The 13,579-nt window shown below is 42.4% G+C and overlaps 1 protein-coding gene across 1 annotated transcript in view; it reads right to left on the reverse strand.

The window, feature by feature from the left end:
- The window catches only part of SYT6 (synaptotagmin 6), a 1,006,250-nt gene that overhangs the window by 27,376 nt on the left and 965,295 nt on the right, over nt 1-13,579 (reverse strand). Inside the window, exon 6 of the mRNA XM_069238730.1 lies at nt 2,191-2,341. Within this exon, the coding sequence (XP_069094831.1) occupies nt 2,191-2,341 (151 nt within the window). The remainder of the gene's footprint in view (nt 1-2,190; nt 2,342-13,579) is intronic.

Consider the following 13,579-nt stretch of genomic DNA (forward strand, 5'->3'; position numbering starts at 1 on the left):
GTTGAATGATGCACTAATGATACTCTGCTAAGGTTAATTCAAGTTGACGTCGTGCTATGTTCTAATGTTTGTGATCTTTGCATTGATGAAATCTTATTCGAGTTGCCATATTATGACAATGCTGATGTGTTTCATGGTTTTGAGACTAATAAACTTGCTAGTAGAATTGTAATCAATAGGGAATAAACATCACAAAAATCGTACTAAACTTGTGTGGTTATTCATGACTGAAAGGTCATGGTGGGTTTCTGAGTCTGATTGATAATGTTATTGACTTGTTGATTGACATGTTGATCAGTTATCTTGTCCTAAAGTGTCTTCAATCAGGGTCAAAAGATTCATGAGTGAATAAATTAACTAGATTGGGACGTGTTAGCACAGGTTTACTGTTCCTGCTATCGCACTGGCTTCAGTTTCAGTCCAGGTGCTCAGTGGTTATACTATGTGTCAATCCCTCTTACATGTAACTTGCCTCCAAGAATGCTCCCTACTGCCTTCTACATTTGGGGAGGAATGGGTTGTTCAGAGAAGGAGCTCTTCACACCAGGTGTGTGGGATTTCTTTTGGGGTTTAGTAGTCATTGATGGTACTTTACATTCTGATGATTCTCAGGGGGGCAAATAGCAACAGTGTTCTGACCTTTCTGCAGCTTGCTCGGGGGGCCATCCAGCTTTACTTTGAGGTGCCTCTTATCCATCTTTGATGATGGCGGGGGTTTAAAGGGTTCAGCATCTTTTCGGGTATTATTATCGATGGCCTGCAGAACTGCTGTTATTAGTGGAAATTGCTACTTCTCTTTTCTGCTGCATTTCTTTGATGGAACAAGGCTCTTTTCTTTATTTTGTCCAGTGTACCCTCATCTATAGGATTTAGAGGATGTTCAGGTCAGTGTCCTAATATTTACCAGTCTTCCAAGTCACGTTTTTTGGGGGTCGGGCCACGATTGAGCTGTCAAGCTTCAGGTTGAGTTTACTTGAGGGTTCCCTGATGTGTAAGGGAAATACTGGTTCTTGAGCATTCCTGCTTCCCTTTATGCACCTTTCTAGGAGGCCAGAGGTTCTGGAGTTTTCCCCCGGGTTGAATCCTCAGATTGTGCACTCTGGGGGCTGTTTGCTTAATTGTTTTTTTTCTGGTATTACACGCTCACCTGCTTCTGGTCAGCCCTGTGGTCAAGTTTCTCTGCTTTGGAACAATGTAAGGACATGGATGATGACAAATTGCCTCAATTACTTACCGTCAATCTATATTACTCACCCACTTTTCCTGGTCGGATTGACCACAGGTATGCTGAGGTGTTTTGTATTTCAGGAAGCATGATGGAAGCTCCCCCTCCTTATGGCTTTCAAGACGACAGGGACCAGGAACAAGTCTTGAATTTACAGATTAGTCAGGGCCAGAACAGATAAATCTGATCTGTGCAAAGTGGCAACCCTCATGATGTAAGAATGTGAGAAGGAAGGCAAGGACTCAAAGAAATGTAAACTATCAGTAAGTAATCTGTGCATTAGAGAAAATGTTGTGTTTACGTGAACCATGTCCTCTGAACATACAATATATCAGCCAGCCAATCATTGATGAGTTCATTTTTTGTGCTTAAATTATTGGCTTTTATGGTAGAACGTGCATGACAGAAGGTTTTCACTCAGCATCCCCGAGGTGAAGGATATTTTACCATCTTGAACAGATGCGGCTAAGAAAGACAAAGTAGATTAAATTTTAAGTTTAGAGAAACCTTTAGACCATCAGAAATTAAATTGCAGGGGACCTTATAGTACCTTTGTTTGCCTGATTAGTTGGGGTGGCCTGAAATATCTTCTAGGCTTTATAAGAATTATTCCTCATGGTGATTTCATCTCAAACGTTCAAGAAAAAACAACCAGAGTATTTACCCAACACATTTATTTCATTATAATCACTGCTTCTTGTTCACATCAAGCACACATTAAGATCAGACAAAATAACACATGAGCAGATAAGTAGCGTGGTTTGTGGTAGTGTCATCAATTGAACTTGAAAGTGTACAAGCGCATGTTCTTAAACTTAACTCGGCAGAAGGAAAACGCCTCAAATGTACGTCAAGCAATTTCAATTGTTAAATCAAGCGCTCTTTCCGACTCAAAAGCACAAAAACTTAACAGAACTCGTATTCACAGATGTGGGACAAATAAAAGGAAAAAAGAGGGTACGCACCTCTTTGAAGGACCTTTTGACCTCCACCAATGAGTGCCAATGTGCTATTGGTTTTCGAGGGTATGCAAGCATCTCATTCCAGTGGTCTCGCCCCAAGCCTTCAGCATTGTTCCCTGCCCGACAAACTCCAATGATCTCATTGTGTCCAACCCTGCAATAAGATGTTCAGAACACAGAAAAAAATGTAATTGGAAGAGTTCAACAGTTAAAATGGAAGTATCACTTACAAAAGTGTCTTAACAACTGTCCTCTAGGCTGTGTTACATGGAAAACTGCAATTGCCACAATACATGTATATCTTATGCATTATCAGATCAGATTCTTCATCCTACCCATTTACATGTTAACTGTTGGACATGACCATCTTTGTGAGGTAGTCCCTAAAATGTTAGCCTTCTGTTGCTGAATCCGTTTTTGTTGGTCGTGTCGCTTGTGTTGGCTATAGGACTCTGGGCACTTTATCCCTGTTAACCAGTAGTAAAGTGCTTGTGTTCTCACTTTTAAATATAGTAAATTGGCATATACCTAATTAGGCACATTTAATTTACCAATACTTCCCTAGTATAGGTTGCTACTTGTACCTAGGGCATATATATTGCATATTACTAGTGTGCTGCAGCACTCATTGTGCCACCCACTAGTGTGCCACCGTAAAACACAACTCCATGTCTGCCCCTGGATCTTAGGTAGGCAGTATTAAATGGCCATTTCGACCTGGCATAATAAACACTTTGCCAAGACTAAACCTTCCTTTATTAACCTTCCTTTTTTAATGCTTATAAGTCACCCCCAATTTTTACCCAATTGTTTAGCGAATGGCCAGGAGCATCTTCACTTCCCACAGGCTTGGACTGAGCAATAATGTGGCACCACCATATCACCCTCAAAACACTCCTGGACCTGTGGAGGATTAGAAGGACTGATCTGCTGTCTGAAGAACCTGAAGACAGACTGAACCTGCTTGCCTTGAAACCAAGACCATAGAAGTGACTCCGGGGTCAGTCAGCGGACCTCTTGTTTGAACGAAAGGGATAAAACAAACTGCCAGAGGCCTCTCCACCGGCAATTGCTATGCTGACCAGCACCAACTGTACCTGCCCTGGGCCCTGCTGCTGGACTCTTTTGGAGTGAATCCTAACCACCATTTGATGCCCCTCCAAGACCTGGACCCTTCACTGGTATTCAAGTGTACTTCTCCTGACCAAACTGCAAAAGCTGGCACTTAAACTTTTGCCAACTTTCTGCCTGGAGAACTGATGGAAACTGGGATCACCAAAACTGAATAGCCAGATGGCCTCAGATTGCTAGTTTACCCCGCTGAAGGAGATATGGCTTCCTGAAAGGTTCCAAATGCGAACACAGAGAGCTTCTTCGGTACTGATGCCGAGCTGCATCCCTTTGATGTCTAGGCCTTTCTGGGAACAAACGTCGCCCACGTGGAGCTTTCACATCTTTGTCAATGACTGCACCAAGACATCGTGCTTCCACAACTCACCATCAGGAAACTCCACTTTGGATCCAGATTGTCCCACCTACGACTTGCTGACAACCACTTTTTCTCCATAAAAAAATCCAAGTCTGAAAATAAACTTTTCATCAGGCTGAACCTGGTCCTAGTATTCAATCTGCAACCTATCATGGCTGGGCTTAGCTTTTGACTTTTAAATGGTCCACTGCAACCAGATAACCATGGTTGGCCCTTTGTGATTTTTTGGTGCTATTTTCATATGCCCAGTTATACTTGTTTTTTGTTGTTTTGGGGATATTTTTGTGTTGCATTTTCACTTTGTACTGCATAAATACTTTTCACATTCTCTCTAAGTTAAGCTTGACTGTTTTATGACAAGCTACAAGAGGGTTATGCATATGTTTATTTAGGGACTGTTGTGGTGTGATTATTGTTTGGGGTCTCACCTCATCAACTAATACTCCAATTTCTTGCAATGACATTTAAATGTATATAATTAAACCACAAACATTAACGCAACCAAGTTCAGCAGTAACAAATGAGATAACTTAACCACCATCTTGTGGTGTTTTCATATCACAGGGTGCTTGAAAACACCAGAAACATTTAACAAGCATTTGCAATGCAACGGGTCTCGCGTTTGCTCGTGTTAGAGCTGACAGCGTTGTAAACTCCTAACCCGACTTTTCACTGGTAATGAAACCTATCGGCAAAAGTGCATTTATGTACATAACCCAAAAAAGTGAAATTAACTGTGTAACAGGGCCGATATTATGTAAAGCGCTCGACTTCTGCCAAGCGAGATCGCGCTGGGAAAATAGAGAAAAAGTAGTCCACGAGCCGGACAGAAAACAGCGAGCCTCGCATGTTTTCTGTACTTGGTCGATGCCCTCGAGGAGGGCTATCCACCGGAAAAGGCATGACATGTGCATGCCTTCCACTAATGAAATCAAGCACATTCTAACAGGCAAGCCTACAAGCCAATCACAGACACTGAGTTGACGTGGACAGGGCTCCGAGCCCTTTTTAATTACTAAAGCGTCTCGCTTAGCAAAACGTATGCGCAAGCGCATGCGACGCAGGCTCGACCCTAAAAATGAATCAACCTCACTGAAGACTCACCAAACCACCCAATCTGCTTGCAGTTTGAAACATGCATGAGAAGATATTTGTCACAACAAGTACAAATCTGAACCCTCTTTCTATGCAGGGCCCAGGCCAGCAAAAACGCTAGAGGCAAAGGGCGCAAAATTGAAAAGTGATGCTAGTATGAGGGTTTTAGAGATCCCACCATAAATGGGAACTATGAAACAACTTTCTGACCTTTGATCTCCAAATTCTGCAGAATTCCGCCCGTTCCCAGATGCAAAGCTTTTTAGGGGATGTGAGGTCTTGCCAAACATGTGGACTGGGTGCTCCAGACATTCTGCAAATGATTGTGAAAACTGGCATGGAGAGAAAAGGCTTGACACAAGCTCACATTAAACTCGTCTTTCTGCTAATTTGCACTGTTTTGCACTGTTTGTGTCTGCATTTTGAAGGGACATCCACCAACGCCTCCAACAACGTTTTAGGGTCTTTGCTTTGTTTTGCTTTGTTTCAATCTAACATTGCAGCTCTGCCATTTGGGGGTGGGGTGTTTAGTTCATTCGGTGCAGGCTCAGTGTAAAATGTTTGACTATCCCTCAATGAAGAATATATGAAATCATTATTCTAGATTTTGCACTAGAAAAAAAGATGAGCAGAACCCATTGCCCACCTTAAAAAGTGGGAACAAAAGTATTGACTGGTGCACGGAGAAAATACAGAATAATCTCAATCTCAATCTGCACAATTCCTGTGGCACAGCGGATGCTGGTATGTCAAATTAGTAACTGAAGAGAAAGCAGAAGAATTACCCTTGTCAGGAGGCAATGCATGGAGGACTAGACATGGCACTAGGAATTCCATCTGTAACACGATTTCACCAAAGTACTTCAATTCAAGCAATATCTGTTTCCCAACAAATATGTCATACTATAAGGGAAACATACTAAAAGGGAAACAAGGAAAAAGAAAATCGTGGCAGAAAGACAGGGAAACACTTGCTAAACCATCACTCTGAAATAATGTTGTACTGGCTGAGCCTAAACCAATTATCCGGTGCACTGCATGACCAATAGAAACTGGTCCAGACTGGTATGTCAACAGCAGAAGACTGGAGGAGCATACCGGTCTACAGGCAGTGTTGTAAGGACAATACCCTGATGTCGATCTGGCATCTGCAGGCACAAACGTACTCCTAAGGGGTGGGATCCGAAGCCCTACCTATCACGTCTGGTCCACGTGAACATAACATGTGTGCTTCAGGACAGCCGAAGACATGACTTCATTCTCCGCAACTAGGTCACGGCTGTCTGCAGCCTTATTAGGCTCAGACTAACTGACACCAAGCTGTATGTGTGCATTAAGGGAGCATACGTGGAGATGACATGCCTCACAGCAAGGTCGTAGTGGGATAGACAATAGGTCCAGGCACCAAAATAAAAGTGGCCTCTATTGGTGAATTATAAACTTAAAGTGGCTCATCTTTGCAAATTGGGCTAGTTTTGCAATTGTAAAGATACGCTGTATTAGTGGTTTGCAAGGTATGGAAGACGTCATAGATTTAAGTTTGGTGTAGGTGCGTGGTCCTCCATTGAGTGCAATCGCTGCACTGCAAAATCAACCAATCAAGACCACGAAAGACACTAAGCCTACCCGCCACCGACCTGAGCTCTCCCAGTTTTCTGAGGACAGCAGTGTATGGGCTTTGAGAAACAACAAAACAATGTCAGGTCCAGGTAGGGACTGGAGAACAGAAAAAAGTACCACCGCCTGAGGCAAAATTAAACTGGAATAGGAGTCGAGAGTTTAGAGAGAAATGGAGCAATACCAAGGCACTGATGCACCACAAAAAAAATCTAACAAATAAAATAAACGCCACAGCTCAGTCCATACACAAATCGGGAGGCGGTGCACGAAGATGGCAAACTGGATGTGGAGCACAGCAGGATAAACCGAGAAATGCCACTGAGGGGGCTGACTGACTCCCTCCCTTATATCCCATGAAGGAAGATAAGGAGGAAAGGCGAGGTGCTAAAACCGCAGGATGTAACATCTACTGTCCATTTATTACAGACCTTTAAGAAACAACATTCACATTTGCATTAAACATTACTTGCGGCAATAAAACCAACATCTGCATAAATCTAAAGATAATTTGCCTTCCAACTCGTGTTTATTTATTTCGAATGTTCTTGCACTTATCCCTCTTGCAAATTCATGTTTTGCTGCCCAGACCTTTGCAAGTGAAGCAGAAAGCAATTGGAAGGCAGCGTCCTGTTTAACATAGAAAATGCACCAGCAGGCAGAGAAATCATTTCCACTAATCTCCTGGAAGAGACAAACTTGGAGCTTTTTTTGTCTAGAAATGTTGGGTTTGTCAGCAGCATGTAAAACTCGGGATTACGACATTTACACTATTTGATTTGCTTGGTTGACGATGACACACCTTGAATTCAGGGCACTGGTTTCACCTTCCTCCCTGATGGCGGCAACGACTGTATTACAGGGAGGAGGTGGTAGTTTTGGAGTAAGAATTTTTGTTTCACTATAAAAATAATTTAGCTTTTTCAAACCCCAACCCTTCTAATATTAAACAGAGTTTAGAATGTGACTGAAAGCCAGGAAAGGATTTCAAAGCTGAGGTGCATGGTCAGGCCCAGCTCTAGGGCGGTGCGACCAGTGCCACCGCACAGGGTGGTGACTTTGGGTGTGGGCGCTCTGTTTTCAGGCATAGTATGGTTTTAAAAGCCCCTGCTGCAGCGTTCCTTGCCTCCAGCGATTTTCAGGCAACAATAAAAATGTAAAGATAACTCTGGTGATTAATGGTCTATCTGGAGAGAGATGGAAGTTTTGAGGGGCACTGTTAAAGGGTGGTAGTCAAGCAATCGGTGGAGGATGTGGTCATTGGGAGGTGCAGGGGGGGCAACAAACATTGTTGCACATGGCTCCACCAGCGCTAAGGCCGGCCCTGCTTCCATGGTTCAGGCTTTGCAACTAGGCGGGCACAAACGTTTTATGTGACTGGTTATTTGAACTGCAGCATTCGCCAGTTACTTGTTACATATCAATAGGTTGGGGATACATGGACATGGGTGAGACGTGGATATTATCAACGTACTTATATTATTTTCATTTAAAAAAAGTAAATATGCTCATTAAGATGTACGTCTTATTAAAATAGCTCACACATTTTTGCCATTCACTCAACAGAAGGATAACTCCTTATTTAAAAAAAATATACATATTGCACTTAAAAACTGCGCTATAATTATAATCAGATTAAAGGAGTTCATGCACCCAATTAAATACATGAATGCATTTAAGTGTCACTTTTAAAAAAAAATCTTTGTCAAAACCGCTTTTGGTTAAATAAAAAGAAGAGGGAACAATCGAGTAATGACATTTCACATTCATTTGGCATCATGCACTTTTACCAAACAATCGCTCCAGGGATAAGCTAAGCAGTCTTCAGGTAAGTGATACTCCCCTAACTGTAGTCTTTGAAGTGAGAGACTGGTGAAATAGGGAAGGGGAATTGAGTCTCTCCAGCCAATTCTTGAACAACCTTATTGAGAATCCCTCCTACAATTAGGTCTTGCGCTAGATTATGCCTAAATACCTGACTAAACTGCAAAATTGCCTCTTAGGCGCCAACATTATGATCTATTTTTAATAGAAGAAAAATCTTTTCAAAGGGATCTTAATTTCTTCAATTCGATTTTTTTTTATCTGGAGTACTAAAGTACTAGACCCATCTAGCAAGGTCCCCCAGCAAAAAGTTCGAACTTTGCCTGAGGGAGCCAGCTCACGGAAAGAAGGACCTGGGACTCTATAGCTCTCCCAACTAGCCCACGAAAGACTAACAAGTTCTAACCTTTCAGCTTGTATCTTCGAATTTGAAGTTAACTTAAGCTTTATACCAACACCCTCCAACAAAAGACAGGTATACATGCCAATAGCTCTGCACCCACATATTCCAAAAGAATCACTTTCCCTCTAAATGCCCTTAATACAGCAGTTGAGAAGAACCCTACAACGTGCTCTCAAGCCAACAAAGCTCGCTGACCGAGATGATTGTGCTAAGTTAAATATGGCAATTCGATCATACCACTTTAATTTACTTGAAAATAGTAAGCCTAAATATTTATATGGTGGTGTTTATGAGCTTAGAGCCTTCTAGCCACCACGAGAACTTAAACTCTTTCAGAAAAAACACAAAAGTCTTTGAACAAAGGAGTCATTATTACTGATAAATCAAACAAACCTTGTGAACTTATGCCAATGTACAATCAAGTGCCATGAGCTTTTGGTGCACAGGAAAACAAAAATACAAGTTTTCCCCATTTTAGATTGATGTCCTAAAATGGTTGAGGTAGGTGTGCCAAGAGCCAGCCAAACGGTACTGGGGTCAATATCTACGTTTTCAACAAAAAATATGTTCACACGATCTTTCCCACTTGACCGTTTAAAGGGACATGGGTCAGTGAATTACAGCAAGTCCCAGATAGAATGAGAACACAAAAAGAGAAAATCGCAAAATAATACGAAAGCAGAGAAGGAAGTAGGAGTAGAAATGCAAGAAAGGGAGAACTTGGACTAAACTCGGTGTTGGAGAAGCATTGTGTACCTTTCATGGTTAGAAAGAGACACCAAATTCAAAGATAGGCAAAATATGACAGCAATGAAAGGAAGCAATTGTTCGGCTTCTCTTAAGGATTCCAGGAGAACAAGCATCACTTTTGCTTATTGACTTGGATTTCATGAAACATCCAAATATTGGTTACTGGTATAGCTTGCAAAACGGTATTAATCATAAATAGAAGAGATGCACAAGAACATATCCTGATAAAGCGCTATTTAAGCAAACAAATGGAAAAAGGTGGAAACATATGACCATACGAGATAAGAGTGCAATAATTAATAGTTGTCGATCAATCAAAAAGCATCAAACGGTCCTTAGTTCTGCGACATTTAACAATAGGTGAAGCAACCACTAAGATAAGATAATTCCCTCTTTGCGTAGAAATGAATTCTAGGACAATGTATTTATATATTGTGATATTCTGTAGAAGCGGCCTATTCAAGTAAAAACAACTCTGTCACTAAACTCTAGAACAAATGCTCCTAGCAGGTTGCTAAAATATCACCCCAGTAGGAGCGAGAACTGAGACCCCCCTCATTGCATCTCAGAAAGAGTTTTTGTGAATTAAAATGACAATGCGTAATTACCTATTCAATCCAGCTGCCGTCAATAACTTTTTGTGGGAAAATCACTTTAGCATAAGATCTCCTTCAGTGACTGGGCAAGACCATCTCTGCTGCGCTGGTTTCTCACATAGAGAAACCAGAAAGCTCCTGACCAACCGCCAAACAGGTTCCCACTCGACGGCCAATTACAAAAAAATCATAATTAAGATAATATAAATGGTGCCAATATTAAAGTTAGAAGTTAGAGCCGGCAACCAAAGAAGTCGCTAACCCCTTTACCGCTATTGTTAAGGCACACCTACTTTTTAAGCCCAGGACGGGACTGATGTATCATTTAGACACTTCCCGGCCGTACTGGAAAAAAACATGCCATCTGGTGGCCAAACGTTAAACTGTCATGATTGTCTAGTCGCCAGATTCGTACAGTGCGCGATTCCAAAACAGTACTTAGTAATGTGCCACAATTATTTAGATTGCTGACATCAAATGAAATAACGGTCTCCAAAGTCGGTGTTTAACCCTTAAGGATGCTGGGCACAATAAAATGACATATTATTGCTGGCTGTTGTCCACGTGGCCACGCTACAAGTGGCGGCCGGCAGCTTTAGGAGGGAGGGGGGCGGGGCACACACCCACACTCTCATTCTTTCACACACAGACACGCACGCAGGCACGCACATCCATTAACAACATTCATACAATTCAAACATGCACGCACGCACCAGACATTCATTTTAAAACATCACACACACTCATTCTTTCACACACGCGCGCACATCCATTAACAACATTCATACCATTCAAACATGCACGCACCAAACAATCATTTTAAAACATCACACACACTAATTCTTTCACACACAGACAAGCACGCACGCACATCCATTAACAACATTCATACAATTCAAACATGCACGCACGCACCAGACATTCATTTTAAAACATCACACACTCATTCTTTCACACGCGCACGCACATCCATTAAAAACATTCATAGCATTCAAACATGCACGCACGCACCAAACATTCAATTTGAAACATCACACACAAACACACACACTTACCTTCGGCCTCCAGGTCCCAGGAGGGTTGGGATGGGGTCAGTGAGAATGCTGACCCCACCCCACTCTGTGACAAAGTGTCACTGATTGACACTCGCCCTGGGCACTTCAGGGCTTAAACTGAAGCGCCCAGGGAGAGTGTCAATTGGTGACGCTTTCCTCGTCACCCAGGGGAAGGCCTCGAGGCACCTTTGCTGGGCCGAGAAGGTCACGCCCCTAGGAGCTGTGATCTCCTCAGCCCAGCAAAGTTCAGCTCAGGCAGCCAGGAGTCTGCGCAAATCGCGCATGTCTGCTCCTGGCTGCCTGACCTGAACATGAAGAGTGTCTGTCAGGTTGACCTTTGTTCAGCCTGACAGACACTTTTCATGGGGGGCAAAAGGTGGGGGGGCGTGGCCCCTCCGCCCTAAAGGACGGGCCGCCACTGCTGGCTGAAGCACAGAATCCATTTTGGATGGTGCAGCAGGCTTAACACAGACAGCAAAAGTCGCAGAAGACAGGTGCTGATTCGAAAATGCTCTCCACGCGCTTTTAGTGGTAGCACCTTTCTTTAAGGATATGTCCATAGTATGGGGTGGTCCCAGCAAAGCACACACCCCCACATGCTTAGAGAACAAAGCGCTCTCCATGTGCTGAAGTCCATAAAGAGCTTGCAGAGGTGGAGAATAGAGCGCTCACTAGGCGCCAATGAAGAAAGTTAAGGTGGTCAGCCTCAGAGGATCGTAAGCAAACCCACTAGCATGGGTATGACGGAGCAGAAGTTGTCCAGCAAGCCCCTGGAGAGCACCAAGTGTGGGGCACAGAGGGGGTGAGTAAGCAGCAGGCCAGCCCATAAGGCAGGGAGCCCAGGTGTAAAATATAAAAGCACACCCAGAATGCATTACGCCTTTTCATAATAACACTCTCTACACCATGATGTTGAAAATGCAAATATTTGAAGCACAACAAAGGAAGAACAGAAAGAAAGGAGTATTTAGGCAGCGTGTCACAAATTTTTAACAAACCTAGGAACAAATATATAGACAGTATAGACTGAGCTGGTGGGTGTTATTTAAGTAAGTACATTTAAATGCAATTTTGGCTAGAAACACCTAGTGTAGTCATACAGTTCCTAATCACAAGCAGAGCATATGCTCATTACATCTGCAGGCCTTAGAGAGTTATCAGGGCCTAGGCGCAGTTGCAGGCAGAACTTCACAAAATGCACTTTGCCATACGTTTTAAGTATGTCCTGTTAACCAAAATACATGCACACAAATACACAACAGGTATCGCTGGACACCCTGGTTAGAGCTTACTGCTTGAATTCCAGCAAGTTATTAGTTTTTAGGTTTTAAAGCTGTAAGAGCAGCAGAGAGAAGGGCATGCTCAACAAACATTACTAACAAGCACTTTTAAGTTCAAACACACACAATTAAAAAAATAATTTATGTATGAGAATGTGAGATGGAATGCATGTTTGTTAAAATATTTAGGTTATATTCAAGATATCTTCAGCGTGGACAAACTATTTTTTTCTTTTGTCTCTCCCCTTCGTACTCTATGGCGGCCATGGCACTCACAGCTCAGAACAGTGTGAACTCCATTGGCAGTATTGAAGAGCTGGTCACATTGTTGACACTGTTACTGAATTAGAGTAATTTCGTTTGTTTCTCCTCTTCACGCTCCATAATTTTTACAAAAACACTTGTAATTGATAAATGATGTATGTAAAAAACACAAAAATCCTCAAAGTCCTCTCCCGACACAGCGGGAGAGCCAATACTACAATAATCACTGCACTTGGGAAAGTCTCCCCATAATGCTTTGCAGGCCATTGCTTTTAGAAAACATGTTTGCTCATAACTCAGCCTGTGGTGGTCCTAGAGCAATGGGATCACCACCAAAACGTTCACAGTAGCGTGCTCTTTCTCCATCATCTCTGGATCCCCACACTAGGTTAGTGGGGACCCCAAAATAATAACCCCTTCCACCATTCAGTGTCTGTTTAAGCTCGCTTATGGCTGGAACTTTTGTTTTACAGCTGGCAGTAATTTGTTTTAAGGGCCTTGTCTGTAATATCATTGCAGAAGGCCTTTTAGCTCAGAAAATGGGTAAGCACTATGCTCTTTAGTGGCTAAATATATGGTTACACTGCATTACTGTCTGCCGTTTTCTTTTCATGTGGTTATGTTCTCTAGGGGCTAACTATAAGGTTACATGATATGCTTCTTATAAATGCTATTTGTATTGTGGTGTCCTCTAGGGGCTATTCTGAGCATTACAGTCTAATGCCAAAAGTTTATTTTTGATAAAGGTTTTTATTCAGTTTGTATCATAATTGTATATGTTTTATTAAGCTCTCCTTATTGCAATTATGGCCATGATTCAGGCCAACATAACATCCTTATTACGCTATGACTGTTTGAACAGTCTTGACATGTTTGGGTGACCCTTCTAGTTTATTTCTCTGGTTTCTCCTCCATGGCTGTCTTGTGCCTTTTGTTTGGGAATTATGTTAGCTAGACAGCAACTCTGATGGTGGGGTGGTGAAAGTGGTATTTTATTGGAATTAGCATGGCAGATTTAA

Source organism: Pleurodeles waltl, chromosome 6, assembly GCF_031143425.1.
Source record: "Pleurodeles waltl isolate 20211129_DDA chromosome 6, aPleWal1.hap1.20221129, whole genome shotgun sequence".
Taxonomy (NCBI): Eukaryota; Metazoa; Chordata; class Amphibia; order Caudata; family Salamandridae; genus Pleurodeles; species Pleurodeles waltl.